We start from the raw sequence: 22,351 nt of genomic DNA, 5'->3' as shown, positions 1-22,351 counted from the left end.
TGCACCGTACAGGCTGGGGCCTCACTGGCCGGGAGCAACCCTCCTGGAAGGGACCTGGTGAGCAGCAGGGTACAGAGGAGTCAGCACCATGCCCCGGGAGCAATGAAGGTGAACAGTGTCCTGGGCTGTGTTAACAGGACCATAGTCAGTAGATCAAGCAAAGTGATCATTCCCCTCTATTCAGCACTCATCAGACTGCACCTGGAACCCAGTTTCTAAGTTTGTCTACCTGTCCCCCCCACCTGCCTATGTTAGAAAGACGTTGATAAGCTTGTGTGTGTCTGATGGGGGGCCACCAAGACGGTCAGGGGCAGGAGCATTTGCCCTATAAGGAAACGGGACTTGTTTAACCAAAGAAGACAAGGCATTAAGGGAACCTAAGCAGCCCCCCAATACTTACGAGGAGGTTACTGACAAGGCAGAGCCATGCTCTTTACTGAGGTGCACAGCAGGAGAGTGAGAGATGATGGTCATAGAGTGACACATGGAAGGTTCCAACCGGATATACAGGAAAAAAAACACTATGAGAACAATTAAGTATTAGAATACACTGACAAGGTTGTGGAATCTGTCCTTGGAGGATGTCAAGACCTGACTGGTGAAAGCCCTAAGTAACCTGATTTACATTCAATGTTCCCTCTGCTTTGAGTGGGAGGTTGGACTAGATAAGCTCCGAAGGTCCCTTCCAAACTGCATGATTCCATGATTTGCTACAATTTCTTTCAAACCACCTTAAAGGGTGTTTTGAGTGTACAAATATAAAATTGAGTGTAAAATCCTATGAACTTTCCAATGCCTAGGATTATTGTTAATATTTCTCAATAATTACTACTTCACCATAGTCATTTATTTCCTCCATTATAATTTAGGAAACACAATGCTATTTTTGGATCTATTTCAGTTGTCCTTCATATTACATTAATGTTATTTACATAAAAAAATAACAATTTGCTATATCTTAATTGCCTGCTTATAAATTGTCTCCATCCTGGAACTACTGAAAACTTAAAGCCTAGCTTTTGTAGTTAATTTAAAAACATGTATTTGATTCAAGCTTTTCATGCAAATTTAATTCTAGACTATGAGAGAAATATACATGGTATCATAATACTTAAGCGGAACATAAACAGTAAATGGACTTCATGGAATCTTGTGTCATACATCCCTTGTACTGCCTACACTTTCACTGGCTTCAATTAAACGTTGCGTTATTAAAAGAATTACTATATTTGAAAATCAATTTTAGGTACTTAGGATCTGATCCAAAGCCCATTTTATATAGATGGTGTTGCGAATCCTCATTTAGAATCCTGCCGACTACACCAATTTGTGGCGAATGGGTGATTTAGATCGCTTAAAGAATCACTGTCAAAGGTATTAGCCAAAGTGGTTTTAATATGATGTTGTAAAAATGCAACTTAACAAAGTTCAGTGGGAAGGTTCACTCTGTTACTGTATGCCCAATCATTTGAACAATGATTCAAAACTACCAAGGCACAAATCAAAGTTACCATACTAGAAGGTTATGCACGGTATCGGTCGCTTACCAAAGATCTGCTGTTGGCAAAAGGTCTCTCTGCCTCGAGGAGCAACCTTGAGAGGCATCCCAGCTCAAGGGAAGATCACCGCCATGCAGCCAGGCTGCTTAGCTGGGAGAGCTCAAAGAAGGCTCACTTAGGCTGTCATATTTATGGGATAAAGTGGTTGGCTTGTAGTCAAATTACATGCAATGGAAAAGGCATGCATGAGACTCCTTGCACCCACAACTTACTTTGTTCCTTGATAAATGAGTCTTGGAAAAGCCACTCGCTATTCATGTGTAAATCGCATGATCGGTGTTCCAAGCTCATATGCATCGATGCTCACTGTGTCACTCTGCTCCTCCGTGGGTTTTCAGAGAACAGATTGAAACTAGAGGAGTTCTTGGCCTCTTTATGGCTTAGGCCTTTACTTCCTTGGGAGTCTGTACCAAGCTACCGCTAGTTTGGTCAAGGGGTTGAGCGCATCCGTCACAGATGGAAACATCCCCACAAACTCAGTCTTTGACTCAACTGTTTTTTGACTCAACAAGTCAGTCAGGATGACCGTCTCATGGATATTTGGTGAGGCAGGGGGAGAGGTATGGTGGAAAATTTATCTAACTGTGCAAGTTAATAGAAATGTTTTATTTATTTTTTTTATGGCAGAAACGCAGCGGACAACATTAGGAAGACTGCTTAGAGATTTCAAGAAAGATTTCTCAGAACTTTGTTACTCTAAGAGCAAAGATTTCATATGCAGCAGCACTAGGCCCTTTGCTGTAGCTGCAAGTAACTAGCTGCAGCCACAGAAGAGTAAACGGATCGGTGACCTACGTCGATAGCCTCCCTGAAGATGTCAATGAATAATTCGCCAAACGTATTCTTGGATCCAAATGCAAATCGGTTTCAAGTGAACATAATTAATGAAAGCCATGACAACAATGAAACGTCCCAAGAGGATGTGGGCTCTGACCCACCACATTATGAAGAAACATCTTTTACTGACGAAGCACATAACAGACTGAGAATCAGTTACAGACCAGGAAAAAGAGAATTATATGACAATTTCCTTCAAAATGGGGAGAAAACAGAAGCTAGTTTACATCCCTACGATACTCACACTAAAATGTATTATCTACAAACTTTTGGTCATAACACAGTGGACCCAGTTCCCAAAATTGATTATTATAGAAACACTGGCAGCGTCAGTGGGAATAAGCTCAGCAGACCAAGCTTATTAGAAATTCATGAACAACTGGCAAAGGTAAGTGGAAAGGAAAGATACAAATTTTCTCTATTCCATTTCCAGGCTGTTAATTCTGTTTATTAATATGAGGAAGTCCTTAAATTCATGGACCTCACCCAAGAGAAAAAGTACAAGTAATCACCTATCATATTTCCTTTGGTAGCTGCAGTATGTTTTCTGCCCGGCGCCCAACTCAAAGCAAAGATTTTTGTTAAAAGGTGATAGTAATGTACTTGATTAGCAAAAAAACATGCTTAATCTTGTCTAAAAGTATAAAACTACTGAATCTCTTCTGTTTCACTTAACAGTTAGAACGGCAGATGATGAATGTCAATTCACAATTTGACCAAGCTACACAATTCACACTTATTCTAAACTTGAATTTAACATCAATGCATAACTAAGTTCCACAGATTCCTCTGTTGTATTCATGCATATATATCAGTATTATAAAAAACGTTATATGCAATAAATGCAATTTCAACTAATCAGAAATCCAAAGCACTACCTGTTTATTGCTGTAACAAACCATTCAAACAGAACAAGGGTGCTGAGGTTGAAAGCGTTTGCTCAGAAGAGGGATACCAGACAACACTTTTCAGGTACTAATTCAGGTACTGATTCAGTGAACGAATTTAGGCCTTCATGCTCATTATACCAGTGAATTTGGAGAGAATTGGAAGAGCCTCTTGAATTACTACATAGAAAGCAGTTATGGAGGAATAATTTGGCTAAATTCCTCCTAATCTATCACATAGAAGATGTTTAGACTTTGCTCATGTAATAGCTGGGACTATATCCATGTAAAATACACTTAGGGGGAGAACTACTGAACAGGATACAACTGGCTAACCTGTTTCTCCTCTCCCCTTCCGAGTGGACCTACTTTTGGTTAACACAGTGTAGGAGTTTACTACTGATACATATGACCAGTGGCTTTCATGGAAATAACTTCCCCTTAGCAGACTCTTCCTGTTTGCTCTATTTTTTTTCCATACAGGCACTACAGTAAATGAATAATGAAATACCAAAACACGCCCTTTATCATGATAATCCTCACTTTTGTCACTGTCTATGGCTACTTGCCAGAAGAATATACATTAGTCAGGTATAATCTTTTGGAGTTTGCACATTCAAAACTTCCACAGGAAAGAATTTGAGAAGTTGGTAATATTAAGTCTCAAATACCAGATTTTCACTAACTTCTGTGTTACTGCCTCAGATAAGTAGATAGGTGAATTTTGCTGTCACCTATCTAGATATTTTAAGGCTTGATTTCCCTATATCGAAGAATCACTTCCATGTAAAATAAATAGCGTGGAAAGCTGTAATGAGAACTTCTGGGGACAGGAACAACTAGATTAAGCACTTTGAAACAGTTAAACTATTAAAAAACCTACTGCAAAACAGTAGAATAATATGATACTCTACTGCCTTTGGTAAAATTAGACTCTTCCCCCTTAAGCCACAATACCAAGTTCTCTGTAAAAAGCAGAGGAGAGACACAGGATACACCTACTTACAGAATTAAAATCAAACCTTTTTTGAGGTTCTTAATTGTGCACTTGTCAGGGCAGGGCTGGAAAGAAAGATATCACCTCTACAGTCAAACTCAGATTAAATGTGTCAATATGCAGCAAAAACCCCTATTCTTTTTCTATGTTGGGCAATAGTGATGTAAGAAATCTCCAGAGAAAACATGCTCTCATCACCATTCCACTCAGTTTTACATACTTCTGAGGTCTGAATAATTTGGACAAGCATCTGATTTTTGGATGCTGGTCCAGATCTTGTTCAAACTCCAGTTCTCTGGAGATTCACCTGTCCTAAGGAGGATTAATATAAAGTAGTGAAATCAAGCAAAAAAATAGCCATTAGGAAATTAGGACCTGATTCTTTAGGATTTTATTAGGACAGCTTCCTAGTTTTGGCCTGACTTATTTAAATTAAGGTCTCCACAGACCTGCATAGAATGGCTTACATAGAAAGGAGAAACAGGTTACCTGGGTCATCATTTATTTCCAAAAATGAATGCAAAGTGGATATGAAAAGGGAAGAATATGAATTTGGTATCCCTACTCATTTGCAAATGTGTAAGCTGCTACTCAAGGGACTAAACACATTTCCATGCCCAGAAGAAACTTCCTCTTAAAGAAATAATCTACTTTGATAGGGGCCAGAGAGGCGAAAAACAGTGTATTGGCTTTGAATGTAATGCTGAATGAACATGTACTCAACATTAGCATATTAAGGGATTTTCAGGTTTGACCATTACCAGAAAATTCAGGAGGTTTGCTGTTGCATCTCTCAACGGTTTGTTTATTTTAAACAAAATTAGATAAATTTGTTTAGGGTTTTTTAAGGCTTTAAAGAAGATTAAAAAGAAGGCAGATTCCATGCCAGAATAAAATGAAGGGAAAATTGCTTCACAGGTTGGGACTGTTAGGGAACAGAAAAGAGCATCACCTAGCTTGGTTGTTCCCAGAGTTTTTCTAGTATCCAGCTTACAGAAGGATAATCTTATGCCTCTCAAAATAGGAAGGTGAATATCAGAGGTAATGGGATTTTTGTTACACTGGCAACCCGCTGTGCCCTTATGTGATTTGTGGCCCTGGTCTGGGAGCCACTAACCACAGCACTGGAACAAATGACCCGCCATTAGCATGGCTGGAATCTATTCCTGGCTGTCCCATGGACTCACTTTGTGACCTTGGACAAATCACTTCGGTCTACAGAGCTTATTCTGAAGAATAAACAAACATGAGGTCACCAAATAGTAGATTAGTAGGGAAAGGAATTAAGACGGTATGAAAAGGCTGAGCTCCCATCAGGAGGCAAAAGCAGTATGTGCAGCTGGACGGGGTGCCTATCAACTGGCCCCAGCATGCAGCAGGCTCTCTAGCCACCGCTAAGGAAGGGATGAAATGCCACATTGAGTGTGTACGGGGGTTAGAGTAATAGCCCAAGATGCAGTTCTGAGAAGATGCTTTATTCCTTTTTACTTTAACACTAAAATCTAGGCTAACCACACCATACCCCAAGGCAATCCCACCCCCCTCGACCCCAGGTTTTTTGAAACTCAAATTGTTGAAGACAACTGTCCTGTCAAAAGCCTATTGCCAGATTCTGATAAGAACTGACATATGTTTGATTTCAGATTTCTAAACATCACATAAGCATTCCCAACGTGCTTTGATGCTGGCCTTAACATCAGAAGATAAATATTAATATTTAATACACTTTTTTAATATGTAATTTTTCAAATGTCAGAATGTAAGGCAGGCTGAAAGGAACTTCAAATATCTAGTTCCCACACTGCTGGAGTCAAATGTGTGTCATCTTTCAGCAAGACGTGTCAGTTTTTGCACACATTAAGCCACAAAACACCAATTAAATCCCTAAAAAATTGTCTAAATGCTATTTCACAGCTGATGGCTGGTGATAATTACTTGGGCTTAATATTTACCCTACATAAGAAATCATCTAACCTTTCTTCATCTTGGCTATTCTCCACACTTGTTACGGAGACTTGATGAGCTCATCATCTTTAGCCCCAGGAGAGATGAAGACTACACTGTTCTGAAACAAGGAAAGGAAAATGTTTTTTGTTGTTTTTGTTTTTGCTTTTAAAAGCAGTTAACTTTTTATTTTGGTAGCTTTTCAAAATGTTCTGTCACTTTTATTCCACATCCTTAATGCATGAATAGCACAGGTACAGCTGCTTGGTAAATAACCAATCATTCACTAAAGCACACCAATTTAAAATGCATTTATGGAAGCTTTAAGGCCATAATTTATGATAATGGCATAAAGAGCACAAATTAATTCAAAAGTACATAGGAAACAACTTGTTTCAAGTACAAAGACCAAACCCTTTTTTTTTTTTTCTCTTTGAAATTCTAACCAGCGTAGCAAAAAAACCCTCATATTATTCTGCTAATCTTCCTTAACTCACTTTACTGTATTTTGAGCAAACACAGCCATTATTTTAGGGTAAGAATTGTCAAAATTATCTAAGTAACTCAGGAGCTCAAAGTCACAGGCTTTCAATAGATCTTGTATTCCCATTTCACGTAGGGCCAAAGGGCCATAGGCACCAAGTTTAATCCATGTCGAAATGTATTATCCAGTCACTTATTTCTCATTTGTGAGCACAATCCTGGATTTACTGTGTCAAAGGCATTCTACAACCTTGCATCATAGTGGCTAGAGCCCTCATCCATGAGGGGGGAGTCCAAACATTAGCGTAAGTGTCATATACAGTTGGTCTTTATGTCTGTTTTGGTTTTGTTTGTTGGGTTTTTTCAAGTCCATGGACAAAATACAGAAACAGCCTTGAAGCTTAAGCAAGATGAAAAAACCTCATATGTTTCACAGAATCACAGATATTTTCCCTCCTTGACCTGTTTAATTAATCCAGAAATATCTTCACCCCTATCCAAACCCTAAAAGCATCTTGATTCCTCTCCAGAAGTGACACACGCTCCTGACTCTCTGCCAGGCTATGGCAAGGTACATGGTCCTTCCTGAAGGTCTTTGCAGAAGACCCAGACAATACCTGACAACAGTTAACCTAATGTCAACTCCTTGCAAAACCAGTCAAAACTTTGTAAAAAAAAAAAATTAAAAGAAACAAAGCAGCAATGACAACGAATATAAACCTCAGTACCGTGACTAATTCCTATTCAAGCCACAAGAAACATATCATGATACTAAATTGTCTCAAAGATTCTGGGGCAAAAGAGCTGAAGAGAGAAAATACAGATTTATATCTGTAACTGGATGTGAACAATCTAAAATTCTGGGCTATTTATTCTGGTTACACCACAAATATGGCAATTCCTAATCCTATCTACTATGGTTATACCAGAGGTGGCTAAACCACAGAAAGGATTATTCATTTACTGCATTATTTATTACATTTCACTAGCATTTCTTTGACTGTTTTCAAGAATATGTTACCTATTTGCTGCTGCACTTATGTTTGTACTTTATCCAACAGAAAACACCAGAGCTCATCACATAACTTTGCCATGCAGCACTCCGCTAGGTCTCTTTTCACTAGTGAGCAATTATCCCTGTTTCTACACCTAGCATTATTCATAAATTGTTGCAGCAGCATGTAGAGGCCAACCACGAGACCCTCATATTAGATGCTCTACTAACATATCAACACAACGTATATGTTGAATACAGTTTGCAATAAAAACAATTTAGTATCAGATAATAATTTACTCTGCTCAAACAATTCTTCCATTTTTCTCGCTGTTAGCAAGCCCACCTGCTGATGCCTGGTGTGAGCAGAATATTGCACACTACTCCAGAGACAGTAAAACCTGATCTTCTTTGGAATTCCTTTATTCCATGTCTCTCTTATGGAGCCAGGTGTCCTCTGCTTGGCACAAAAATGTATTTGTTTTCTCTGTGATCCTTCAGAACATAGCCGTGAGCACTGGCTCAGTCGAGAGAGTGGCTAATGGAGAAAGCACCGCTGGAGATGAGACAGCAGTCAGCAAGGAAGAAGAAAACAAAACAGGATTTGTCAAGTTTGGATGGGTGAAGGGTGTGCTGGTGAGAAACTTATCTGCATTTCTAAAAAAACTAAAAGAAAATAAATTTTAAGATTAGCTCTGCAACACTAAGGTCTTCTAAGAAGTAAGAGAGGGAGGTGGACTTGAGGGATGTTTGGGGTGCTTTTTAAAAGCCTGCAATGCACACTATCACCCCTGTGGTTGTTAACACTACTTTCAACTTTGCACTAATGCAGTATTTTTTGTTTAAAACCTAGGTAAGATGTATGCTTAATATTTGGGGTGTGATGCTTTTTATTCGACTTTCCTGGATTGTAGGTCAAGCAGGAATTGGTATGTATCTTATTTAATATCATTTTCAACAGTGAAGGGGATAAAGAGGATAAACTATACATGATCATGATTAATATATAATCTGAGATGTGCATTTGCATGTTGAACTAAATAATGTTTTCAAATGCTTGCCAGTGTAAAAGATGTTAATCCTCCAAACTATTGGAATTTTCCAGACTCGCAGCCAAATTACTGCTTAGAGGCATAGATCTGTTAACTACGCATATGATCATCACATTTGAATATTTCTAAGCTTTAGTGAAATTTGTATTTAGATCCTGTAACAGATGTAAACTTCATGACTCGGGCCAATTTCTAATATGTGCATACAAAGTTAACCTTTAAGAGTTCACACTTTGCTTATCTGTGAATCCCAAACCTTGTCATCTACATATTAAAAACAACGCTTCTTCACACTTCTCTGCAAAGATGAAAACAGAACTGGAAGGAGGTCTCATCTCATCAGGATTTTGTTATTTTTAACTATAGCACAGCACTAGATACTAGTGCACTATGAAACACTAAGTTTTAAAATCTCTGCTACAGCTTTCATATAAATTAACTACGTACACTTCACTGTGTGCTGTACCTTTGCTTCTTCATTGTGCAATTTAACTAATCCAAACCCCAGATCCCAGTCTGTGGGAGACTGGGCCCCGAGGCCTCCGTCCAGCATGTTGTTGAGTGTTCAATGAAACCAGTGAGAGAGGAAAGTGCTCACAACACTGCAAGAATCTCCAGCAACTAGAAGAGGAGCTCAGTAAGGTGCAACGTACCAGTAGTTGCTGTGTGGTACAACTTCCTTTTTAGAGCTGCGGCTCTGGGGAAGCACAGAAACGTGAACTGCGATGGCAGTGTCACTCTGTGTTACGTGATCATACAGTCCAGAATAACGGGGCCCTAATCTTTGGCTGGCACCCAGATGTCATAAAAACCAGCAATCCAAAGGGTGGATGGCAAGTATTCCAGTTTGGATTCTCACTGAATGGAAAACTTCAAGTAGTCATGAGCTGGAGTCCAAACTCTGGACTCAGGGCATCAGCTCTCCTGGTCTTGGATAAAACTCAGTGCTCAAATTTAGACTGAATATAAATACTATTCACTTCCTTGTTAATGGAAGTGAAATGAAACACTGAATCAAAACATCTCCAAAATTTTGCACGGTTGAAGTCTCGTTTCCAACAAAATACAGTAACTTCACAGAAGTTTCACTTGAGCAAAACTGAGCTTTTAAAAAAAGAGAAACAAATGAAATGCTTATTAAGAAAAAAATCCAGCCACAAACTTACAGAGACACAAACAGAAAAAAAACCCAAACAATAAAAGTTACAGAACTAAGGGGAAGAACTTTACCTACTTTTGCAGTGCTCCATGCATGGCTCTAGCACTGTGCCTGACAAAGGGGTGCTTGCTGATTTTATGATGCATACCAAATGAGAGCGTACAGCCCAGGGCACTCATAAGTATATGCCTTGCCATGAAAATTCTGCATCTTAATATTGCCAAGACTTTGCTCTGGGGTTTCATGCAAAATTAGTTTTTAAGGGCAGTTTAGTAACTTATTGAGATCATCAAGAAGTATTACTTTGTTTTGAGGTGTGAGAATAGCCATAGGCAAGAGTAATTCATTTTACAACAACTTACTTAGCCATATGCCTGGGTTTCAATCTAAACTTTAATCAGATTTAAACATTAATTTGCACCAACATCAGTTACAGCCTTTCTGCTTTCACATTTAATTTTACCATTTTAATTCATTGATAAGCAGACCCTCCTTTCTTATGGTTTATTGCCCTGCTGTTGCTTTTTAAAATTGCATGCCTTATGTAAGGAGGTTAGTTTTACTTCTGAAAATGAGACATCAAATTCCATTTGAATAATTTCTCAATGCATTTTCTGAATGTCTTATAAGCAATGAGCTTTAAGTCCCTAGCCAAGCTGCTTAAGGAGAACAGTGATGGAAGCTCATCATCACCAAGGCTCGGGGATTTCAGTGGGTACCGCTACTAACATGGAAATTAAATGAATCAGTTAAACCTCCATCTGGGCACCATTTATATCCCCATCATTAGAGGGCCAAAGAGAGAAAACCCAATTATTTCCATCTCCTGATAGGCTGTCTTGGGCAAAAGCTCTTACAGGGGAGAAAAATAATGTTCCAACAAGGTTCTCTGTTTATCATCAGCTGGGAAAAAAGGTACAGTATGGTCCTGACAAGATTCCAGGTCCAAAACTAGTCTGGTATTTCACCTAACATCTGGGGACTCTCTGAAGTCTGTATTTGTACCTATACATTGAATGGTTAGCCAAAGGCAGGGAAAAACACCAAGTTTATGTTAATTGAAAATCTGGCCCCGAATATTACAATTACATTACATTACATTCTGTTACAATGATGTTTTGGTTGAGTCACTTCATTTTATGCACTTTTCTTCTTAAATGTTCAATTTTTTTTTAAATTAACATTAAAGCCTTCCTAAGCAGATATTACTCATCAAATAAATATCTGACCCTATTTATCATATACATGTTAACAACATGAATTGTGAAATGCAATAGAAAATCCTGGAAAAATACTCCTTAGGATGCACGCACACTTACCAAATAATTTTAAAACTACTTTAAGAATAACGTGTCTAACATTCAATTTAAGAGTTAATAGCTGATTGAAAGTCATATTCAGCCACTTCTCAGGCACAAAATTTGCATGGTTTAACAATATCCTTCTATGTAATGGTAGCTGACCAAAAGGAATGACCATCTGGATTTTTTTTATACAGATCTGCATACAAAATAGGTGCATGACTAGTTATAGTAAGAGCTCAGAAATCAATAGGATAAACGTGATTTATTAGAGGCTCAAATCACTTTAAATACCCTACACAATGTTGTATATCATTTATATCTCACACATTACATTGCTTTATCTTAAAGGATTGTGATAACATGGCTATATATTTAAGCAGCAAAGAACATTCATTCAGGGATTAGATGTCTATAACCATCCAGTAGGAACTGAAGTCAGGAATCTGATCTGGAAGCCAGAAGGTAGAAATACAGCCGATAAATCAATACGTTTATAGTACTTCTAGCTGGATGTCAGTTGTAGGATCCAAGTTTCAATTTGGACGAGCCCTGGTCAATAAATATTGCTACAAGCAATGTATAATCTTCAGTTCCACACTGAAGACGTATGTACCTTACGGAAACAAGAGAGCTATTGCATAAGCGTTAGCAAGTTCAGATAAAACTAAGAACTGATTCCATGTTTGGCACCCAACTGTAATTGTTTCATTTTTTTTCCATTTTTTTCCCCTCCTCCTATAGATACAAATGGGAATAGAAGCAATAAAGTTGAGAGAAAAATGTAATATTATTTCTTCACTTGACTTGAAAGAAGAAAGTATTCTGGAACTACAGAGCCAAACTCTTCTTGGTAGTGCCAGAAAGTATAACAGAAGCAACGGCCACAATTGTAGCTTGGGAGGTCCAGTTTGTACACCAACTTTTTCACTGGGCAGGTAGTCTAGCCCTGGAACATATCCAAAGAGAGATCTTTGTCCATGGAGGTTTTCAAGACCCAGCTAGCCAAAGCCATCACTGATTTAATCCTGTGTTGGCAATAGTTCTGCTGTGACTGGGAGGCTGAGCTACAGACCTTCAGAAGTCACTTCCAACCAATGTTTCTATGATTCTAAACCATACTAGGCATCTCCTACTCATATAGTTTCTAGTTTCTAGCACAGTTTCACAAAGTTAACAGAAACCTGACCATATAGCCAAAGATTGGAAACACACTCAGACTTCAGAGTCTTACTCAAACTGAAACCCAGTTCACCTATCACTAATCACCTATCACTGATCTTCAGATGTTTGATTATTTCTGTTTAATTATACAATTTTGTGATATCAGCTAAAAAAAAAAAAAAGATTCTAAATGCTCTAAGATTACACATTACAGGTCACCTGTTAAAGTAAACAACATCTAAAAAGCAGTATTTCCATTTTCAAATGTTTGTTTTATGTTAGAGTAAAACTATTTTTTGCAGGGAAAGAGGGAGATGAGGAGAGAGTGGGGAAGCGCAGCACTTGATACCTTGGCAAGTAAGGATATAGAAGGCTCACTCTCAGGTCTTGTCTCTCTACCTGATAGACTCTTTGTCCTGGTGCACTATGAAACTATACAGTCAGTCTTCCTCTGATTCAATATTTAACTAACTGATGAAATATGGCAGCATTCTTACAAGAGCTCTGGTTAATGTATCGATCTCTTCACTGAAACAGCCAGGATGTATATTAAAGGCAGATATAAGCATCCATGCCAAGGGACAATTGTTTGCTCATTTCCTCCAGCCTTTGAACATCGTGAGAGCTTCTGGCTAGGGTACTCCTATCAGAAAGAATCACTGCTTGAAGACTGATGGGAGTAATTTACTACCATGACATGGACTCCTTGGAAATGTTCTGCAAACTGCAAGTGGTCAACAAACCATCTTTTCAGTTTATTGCTCTGATTCTGGCCTGAAAATTCAATTTAAAGAGAGAATGATTTGTAGGAATCATGGAACATGAGTAAAATATTTTATCTTCTTATTACTGACAGGTCTTGGAGTAATCATAATTCTTCTCGCCACGATGGTAACCTCAATTACTGGGTTGTCAACTTCTGCAATAGCAACTAATGGGTTTGTCCGTGGAGGTAAAAATCTTAGGGTTACTAATGCTTTCAAGCCCAAAAAGGTCTTTATGTATTATTTTCATATGAGGCAAACCAGAGGGACGATAAACCAAATGGTACATCTAAAGGAACTGGAAGGTAACAATTTTAGCCACCTCTAATCACAATTCATGGCTTGTTTGAGTTGTCACTTTTAATAAATCCCAGATTTCAGTTCAGTCTGTGAAGTACATTTCAGATGTTCCTGTCTAATGCTGAGCAACAGACGGCTTCTGGCTTTTCATGGAGTTCTTCTGTTACCTTTGAGCAGGTCTTTTTTATTCAGAGCATTCCAGATTGGACATCCTTGGACAAACTGAGCATGAGGCATCTCTTCCTCTCATTTTAAAGACTGACGCAGACCAGCGGATATCTTCAATTTAATACCTTCTTTATAAAACTCCTTACATTTCAGCCACTCCTTGGAAGATGAGTAAATTTTTTTGCTGGAAAAGTGCATGTCAGGTATTTTATGAAACATAGTTTTAGTGCATTTCAGAGCCTTAAAGTTGTAACTGGTCTGCTGTAACCTCTGTGGAAAATGGAAAAGTTCTTACTACGTCATTTAAGCAGAACAGGTATTTGAATATACTTGAATATACTTTCTTTTTCGGATCTTTCAGGTCTTGGAATCATAGTTATTGGTCTGAGTGTAGTAGTAACAACATTAACAGGTGTCTCCATGTCTGCCATTTGCACTAATGGAGTAGTAAGAGGAGGTAAGTGAATATGATCTCATGAAAAATACAAAAATCTGCAGATTTGGATCAGAAAAAAAAATATGGAATTGAGATAACTGTGTTATAAGCAAAGCAATAATAAATAAATATATTTGGAGTGATCCCTCTCAATGGATCAACAGTAAATTAAAGTGTATATAATCTTAAACGCTTCCTGACAATAAATATTAAATGCCAGTGAGATGAGATGAAATAATTAACTGACAAAGTAATATGTTCCATTTATGGTGATATGCAATAAAGATTAAAGATTCACTGTAGCACTATGCAGGGGTTTTAACAATGTACCACAGAATATGATCTTTCATGCTAACATTAGGATAGATCCTAGTAAGTTAGAGCCTGGAAGTGAGGTTCTCTCTGCTCTGTGTTACTATATTATGTATCCTGAAAAATTATTTGAAGGTCCAGTTTTGCATGCTAATATGCACTAAAAAGATTTCTGCAATAGAAAGGCATACAGAAAAGTCTGAAGGCAGAACAAGTACAAAGGACATTCCTTTTTTTATCAGTGTCCTCTATTAATATAGGGCAAATATCGATTATGTTTGTTAGGCCTAAAAGCAGAGATTCCTGCAGTATTATTTATGTGAGAAAAATGAGCAAAACCTGAGCATTTAGTTGTGCTGAAATAACAATCATTTCTGTCTGCAGGGGGAGCATACTATCTTATCTCAAGAAGTCTAGGCCCAGAGTTTGGTGGATCTATAGGACTTATCTTTGCTTTTGCGAACGCAGTGGCAGTTGCTATGTATGTAGTTGGATTTGCAGAAACAGTTGTAGAACTTCTTAAGGTAAATGTAGATGTTTCATATATATGATTAAATTGTTTTCGATTTTTTTGCTTTGTGGGGGGTGTATTTTGGTTTGGGGTTTGTTTGGTTTATATAATGCATTTGTTTAAGTGGTGATACTTCTTACCTGAGGCTTGAGGGACATCTTTAGCTGGGAAGAAGCTGGTCTGTCTAAATATGCCATAGAGTACTTCTCCATTATTTCTACCTTATGAATATATTTCATACTTTTCTCAACAAGAATCTCAAAATCAGAAAAGGAACAGACATCTAATTAGACAGCCAAATAACCCCAACTACAAAGAGCCAGCTGGAACATGAAATACAAACGCTTGGTCTCACAAATCTCTGAAACTTTGACAGCTGATCCCACCAGCTGGGCAGAGAAAGACTGGTTCTAATAACATTTCTTACTGCTTTCAGGAAAGCGATACACTGATGGTAGATGAGTCCAATGACATCAGAATAATAGGTACCATAACTGTTGTATGTCTTCTCGGCATCTCTGTTGCTGGCATGGAATGGGAAGCAAAGGTAAACCTTTAAAAGAACATAAAAGCAAGCAGTGTATTAGACTACTGTACAGCATTTGTGTGTGAGGAATGCTATACAACAGGTGGAATTTTCAAAAGCGCTCAGTTTCAGTTTACGCATGATCTTTCTAAAAGCAATAGCAGTTTAATCATTACATTCAGTGAAAGCACAATTACTCCATGCTCTTCCTTGAACATACGTTTAAAAGGGAAGAGGAAGTTTGTGTTCTGCAGACAGCTTGATTATATTGATTTTCATAATTCCTGGCATCATTTAGAGCCTTGGGTAAGTGCCCCTTTTGCCCTTATTTTTGATGCAGCTCAACAGAATAAACAGTAGTAAAAACAATATATGATTTTATCACTGTACTCTCTCAAGCCCTACTCAGCAGAAGAGCTCTATTTGCTATCCATCTAAAGATTTCTGCTATTCCCTCACCTGTAAAAAAAAGTTCAAAATGGAAATTCAAATACAAATACTTTAAAAGGTGGAATACAGCTATCGAAATCAGGTCCAGAATAGCACCCTTATTTTTACATTCTGCTGTGATGGAGACTAGAACTACTTGTAAAAGAGATCAGAAAAACAATTAGATATTATAACCACTGAAGTGACAACCCACTGCAACTAACCAAATTTTATAACAATGTAAAAATGTCCTATACTTGATATTAATGCATTCACTGTTTCATCTTGCCTTTTCTTGTAAAGAAACTAACATAAAATTAAATTATAACTATATATTTCATAACCCCCTTAGTAAAAACTATCTGCTGTTCTCATTAGCCAATTCAGCTATCTTGATTCCTGGTATTTTCAAAAACTACAGAAATTAGTAATCTGTCATAGGGAACACATACAAGTAACTTGCTATATAGCCATCTCCACAGTCAATGCAAATTAAAATCATCAGGAAAATCTTTTTGTTTCTGTTAATAGGCTCAAGTTATTCTTCTATTTGTTCTCCTTATTGCCATTGCAAACTTCTTTATTGGGACAGTCATTCCTACCAATAATGAAAAGAAGGCAAGAGGCTTTTTTAATTACCAAGGCAAGTAACCTTGCTATCTATCATAAAATAATAGTTTGCATTCTTTTTGGCTTCATACTGAGTTAAGGATTCCACTGAAAAAGGTCACAAGATCAGGATCTTCTGCCCGAGTTTAAGTAAGCTTGCAAACGAAGGGAATTTATTTCATCTTTAATTTTGAGTCTGTCTCTCTGCTGCTGAAGCTGACAGCACAGTTAGCTGCAGCTTGAGTCATTTATACATCAGCAGAGCACAGACAAACTTTTACACAGAGCTATGTGCAAGTGCTGTAGTGACACTCCTGTCACTTCAATATGGATCTATAGCTCTGAGATGCAGACAAGCACATCCTACTGGGGACCAGACTAAGGAAATCAAATTCACTTTGCTTATGATATGAGACAGATTCAAACCCAGTCGTCCAGATGTGAAAGACTAGCTTATTCACCTCCTTCATTAAGTAACTTTGGAATCAAAACCTGGTGGTATGTTTCATTTTCACCTATATTTGCAGCATCAATATTTGCAGAAAACTTTGGACCAGATTTCAGAAGTGGAGAGGGATTTTTCTCGGTGTTTGCCATTTTTTTCCCAGCTGCCACTGGCATTCTTGCAGGAGCCAATATCTCAGGAGATCTGAAAGTACGTATTTCATTAACTTCATAATACTAGCTGTAGGCTGAAAAAAGAACAAGAAAACAAATTATGAATCAACACTGTATTCAGTTTTAAATCATGACTTATTTTGGGAAGCAAAACGCTCACTTTTAAGTACCTGCTTTATTATTTGAAAACATCAGTTCACATTTTCTCTCATAATGCATTATGGCTATTTACACAAATTACTGCATTCAGATTTGGGTTGCTATATCATTTAAAAGCATGTTTCAATAACCTGTAATAATATAGCATTAATGGTCCATTAGCAGTAGATGACATACGAGAAATTACATGTGTATCTCTTGGCAGTCGTCTTTTGCAAAATCTCCTAAAACATCATCCCAAAAAGCATACCTGTAAAGCTCATGTTTGTACTCACAAGAATCAGTGGAGACCGGCTTTTTCTGTTCAGGGTCATAGCAAGGGCAGGGCAAACAGAGCATTTAATGAAAGCAAATATATCCCAATCCCATGTCACTACTGCTCCTCAAAGGAAAAGCTGCAGGTTTGCAGCTGTGACAAAAGAAAGGAGTCTGAAGAGAAAGGGAAGGGAGGTCCAAGAGTGCCCAATTGTCTTGCTGTGGCCATTCTGTCAGGTCCTCACTCTCCTCTTGCAGTATAGCAGTTGTACAAGATGATATTTCCAGTGCCTAAACATACTGGTAAATTAGAGACAGGAATTTAGTTTTAACTTTGAGTGCCCTCTAGTTTCCATGACTTTGCACAGTGTATTTAATGCAAAGAGTGTTTAAAGCTAAACATAAAGATGAAGTAATTCAAAGCTCAGCAAAGCATTTGCTAAAACATCTCTAGTAAATGTGGAGCAATGCAATACTTGTTAACCCCAGCATGTCAAATGAAGTTATTTGGCTTTATCATATAGACCCATTGTTTTGTATACCTTAAGGATTCAACCAAAGGTCTGTCCTGTATTGCCACAGTAGTCACACAAGTTCACCAAATCCTACCAACCCTGACAGGCAGTTCTGTTTCCCTTCCTCACACTGAGTTGCATGCCTCATCTCCTTTGTTTTCAGAGGACTGCTTTTAAAGCCAAGCACAGAGAGAAATATGCAGAAATTGAGCCACTAATAGCATCTATGAGATTCCATTTTTAATTAAAAAAACAAAAATCATTGTACTTCTGTCCACTGAGACTGAATCAGCCTCACACAATCTCCATCCTTTTATCAAACAAAAATAATTCTTTTGCCATATATGGTGCTCTCTATACACGGCAAGCTCCCAAAGCAGCAGCACTTCTTTCATAAGCTCTTTGAAAGAGTCTGAGCAGACCAAGGGAAGCGGTTCTCCCGTTGGCTCTCTGTGGTTGTTTCAGTCTGGCAATAAGTGGATTTCTATAACCAAGTCCTCCAGGCTGCAGATTCCCCACTGAGCATGTTTAGATGCATTAGGCAGGTCTAATTAAATTAACCAGCCTCTCCAGAAATCTAAAAGACAAGCTAAGAAGTATTTAAAAAGTGTAAAACTGATCACTCAAACTTTCTTTCAAATTTGTTGCAAACACCTATGTACATGCTTCTGTAGCTGCTACACACTCAAGTATTGCCCTAGTCAAAAGCCCACTTACAGAAACAGCTAGTCTTCCTAGTGACTTCAGTGGGTTTTGGAGCAGGCCCTAAAGTGCTAACATCATATTAAATGTGTGCTTAATTATTGATAAAATTTAAAAGTTGTAAAGCTTTAAGAAGCTTTAATGCTAAGATTTAAGGTTCCAGTGTTTAAGATTGCAGCATGAGACTCCACAAAAACAGCGACCTAAGACATGCACATCAGAACTGTATAAATTAAAGTTACCATGATTTGAGGGCAAAAGGTCTTATGCAGCTGAAGTGACTTTGCAATTCTTTTTCAGTTCAATAAATCCTTACCCCATTTAAAAATTATATTATTAACACAGTTAAGTCATTCATCCGTGTTTCACATGACACTCCAAATTTGTATTTTGGTTTTTTTTACCCATGCAATGAGCATAGTTATAAAAGTACAAAGGTCTGTGGCTTAAAAGGTATTCCACACATCTTTGACTTAAAAAACCTCGCTAAACCAACTTAGTAAGGTAATTCATAAAGAGTGCTTCCTAGTATAAACAAACACACACTACATTGTAAGATTAGCTAGTCTTAAAATCCCTTTTAAAATTACAATATATAATGCAGATCTTTGGACTCTTACAGTTGCATGATCAAAGCCAATATTGTTGTGAGCCAGTCTGTAAGCATTATAACCCAGCCTTATTAAATTATCTAAATTAAAAGTCAAAACAGTGAGAGGAAGTAGCTTGTTGTCAAGACACAACTAACAATTAATAGTTGCTAATCACAAAAGTACTATATTATGTACAGGGTGACTATTTGCATCTATCTTACCGATTAACCAAAAATGGTCCAGTCTTGTCATCCACAGGAGTTTGATGGTTAGTTTAGTAACCGTTTACCCATTATACCATTAAACATAAAAATAAAGCCCATTGCAATGTAAAGAGAGTTTGGAGCTCCCAGCAATGCAGAGCTCAGGACTCTCCTGCTGCCATAAACGTGACTTCTGCTTCTGCAGAATGTCCTTCACTATGTCCAGGATAGGAGCACTGCACCACAGGACTGCTTCACTATCTACCTGCTGAGACAGGAAATGTTGGTGCAGGTCTAAGTGATAAAAATCTACCATCTAAGGGTATTTTCATGCCACAGTGTGGCAGGACTCCCTAGCATGCAAATGCAACAGAGTGCAGCCCACAAACTCACAGTGTTTTTTCGGTCACTGCTTTGTTTTAAGGATCCACAAAGTGCGATACCCAAAGGAACAATGCTGGCCATTGTGATTACAACAATTGCTTACATTGCCGTTGCAATATGTGCAGGTAAGTACAGAACCTCTGCTTCATGTCTTAATTTATACAGTTAAAAAAGTTTGAAAGTCTGGTATGCAAATGAATTATTAACCTCACTGCTTTTTCATCCTGTAGATTTATTACGTAGAGAGATAGTTGGTTTGATTTTACTGTATGTAAAAACAGTGGGGAAAAAAAGCAGCAATCAGCAGAAACAAAAGTCCCTGTTTGGCAGCTGGATTTTCGTATAACTTGTATGGTTACTTTTGCATTTGATTCAGTGACAAAGACCATTAGCATATAGTATCCATGAGCATAGTAAAGATTAAAGGAATCTCTGATCAATCTGCTGATCATTTGTTCCTCATTCACATTAAAATTTCACATGGCTTCTACTTGCTCTCACTAGTCTTACTGAACACTCATGAGTAACAGGGTAACACACACATTTTGTGCGTTATATGTGAAAGACAGAAATCAATTGCCTGTCTTAAAGACGATGCACTACGTGACTAGGTTGCTCTACAATATCAGAATGTGAGGTAACAAAATGGACACAAGAGTAAAAAGGAGACTGTACTGAAGCCATGAACTGTGTTGGAGGAACATGCAATTAAATTCTCGTTACAAGTGTACAATAAATCCCTATACAAGAAAAAGATTTTTCTTTTTCTGTTTTAATAGTATGGTAAGAAAGAGCGTTGTAAATGACACTCTTCCTTATGAGCAAATACCTCAATACTGCACGAAAGCCCTGCAGGGTACTCCCTTTTCTGAGAGATGAATCTCAAGTCTTCTTGACTTTTGTGGTTCTTGTACTTTATGCAAAAGGCAGAATACTTGAGTCAAGCTGCTGCTCAGGTTATTGCATTATTTGGATCTAAATTTCCCCTGCAATTAAAGTTGAAATAGTCATTCTTCACTTTCTATTATAAACCTGTGTTAATGCATTGTTCTGTTCTCACAAGCAATAGCTGTATTTCAACTTCAGACCTGTCTACTTTTCAGTGCAATACTTTTTTTCTTCCTTTCTGTTTGCATATTGGTTTGCTAAATAGATAATGGTTACTTTGGGACTCTCAATAACAATGCTTTTGATATATTTGAAGATACCATATAAACTTACATTTTGGCCGTAAAGATGTTGAGATCAGCACTCTAAGTTAACTCCATATGTTTCTTCCCACTTCTGGTGGCAAACAAAAAAAGACCGCATAAATATTAATAAAAACAAAAAGAATATAGATAATTTCTCCTGTTTAAAGTTTTTCTCACCGTGTTGGTATCAGTAGGGCTATGACAATTTGAACAGCTGAGGATCTGGGTCTCTAAAGCAATATTGTGTCCTTGTTAAACAAAAAAAAAAATGTATGCCTCAACCTAAGACTGTCACTGACCTGTTTCCTTTGAATACTGGCAGTTGTGAAAGTGGTCACAGGCAGACAATGTATTTCTTAGTTAGTTAATTTATTGTTGATCTCTGTCTGGTTCTCTACTCTCAGAAATACGCTAATCCTCATTAGTCAACTAGCTGATTATTTTAAAAGTCACAGAAGTAAATATTTGCTTACAGACAACATGAGAAACGAAGCCACAATACAGGGAAGTAATCTCTGCCCAACATGAAACATTGCTCTTTGGGATGAGACTAAGGCAGCAGTTGTACAAAATGTGTGCAGACCAAGAGTCAAAGTGTGGCAAAAACATACTTCCGATGTCACAAGGAAGGAAAATAATAATATATCGTTGTTTCCACAGCCTCCTGTGTTGTACGAGATGCTACTGGGAACATGAATGATACAGTTGTACCTGGAATGAGCTGCAATGGATCTTCTGCCTGCAGCCTCGGCTACGATTTTTCCAGATGTGCAAGTCAGCCATGTGGTTATGGGCTGATGAATAATTTTCAGGTTTTAATGAGATAATATGTATAATCATAAGCAATACATCAATACATAAGTACAAACATGCAAAATATTTTTTGCTGACAACTAACTGCAACAGGACATCCACTTTTATCTAAAAAAGTAAAAAACTATAGGAATAATCAAAGGGAAAAGTCCCCTGCATTCCACATTACCTTCATACTGCCCAACACTAGCCTTCCCAGCACTCTGGTAAGGTCTTTATCTCCCCTTTCAACAAGTACCATGCAGCAGTACATGCTGTAACATCTTCAAACTCAAAATCTAGACTTAACAGAGACCTCAGGAACTCCTGTCAGATGAGCAACTGCTCTTTACACACGGATATGATTCTACCTCAGGGGTGCTGCGGTCACTGTTGAGGGTTTGTGCCATGGTACAAAAAACGGACTTCTGTCTTCTTAAAAAAAAGTATCCAAAAATAGTCGAGTGAAAAATCAAGTGAGAAGTAAGCGGCCTTTCTCCAAGGC

At 37.8% G+C, this 22,351-nt stretch overlaps 1 protein-coding gene across 2 annotated transcripts in view; it reads left to right on the top strand.

Annotated features, from left to right (window-relative positions):
* Window positions 1-2,373: 2,373 nt before the first annotated feature.
* The window catches only part of SLC12A1 (solute carrier family 12 member 1), a 47,646-nt gene continuing 27,668 nt past the window's right edge, over window positions 2,374-22,351 (top strand). Inside the window, exons 1-10 of one of the 2 annotated variants that reach the window (XM_075160049.1) lie at window positions 2,374-2,784; window positions 8,203-8,337; window positions 8,555-8,630; window positions 13,971-14,066; window positions 14,742-14,881; window positions 15,305-15,415; window positions 16,355-16,466; window positions 16,960-17,087; window positions 19,902-19,986; window positions 21,715-21,866. In XM_075160049.1, the coding sequence (XP_075016150.1) occupies window positions 2,374-2,784; window positions 8,203-8,337; window positions 8,555-8,630; window positions 13,971-14,066; window positions 14,742-14,881; window positions 15,305-15,415; window positions 16,355-16,466; window positions 16,960-17,087; window positions 19,902-19,986; window positions 21,715-21,866 (1,446 nt within the window). Of the gene's footprint in view, window positions 2,785-8,202; window positions 8,338-8,554; window positions 8,631-13,233; window positions 13,330-13,970; window positions 14,067-14,741; window positions 14,882-15,304; window positions 15,416-16,354; window positions 16,467-16,959; window positions 17,088-19,901; window positions 19,987-21,714; window positions 21,867-22,351 lie in introns of both variants that reach the window. The other variant, XM_075160048.1, reaches the window with a different exon arrangement.

Source organism: Calonectris borealis, chromosome 11, assembly GCF_964195595.1.
Source record: "Calonectris borealis chromosome 11, bCalBor7.hap1.2, whole genome shotgun sequence".
Taxonomy (NCBI): domain Eukaryota; kingdom Metazoa; phylum Chordata; class Aves; order Procellariiformes; family Procellariidae; genus Calonectris; species Calonectris borealis.
This window is presented reverse-complemented; position numbering and strand designations above follow the sequence as displayed.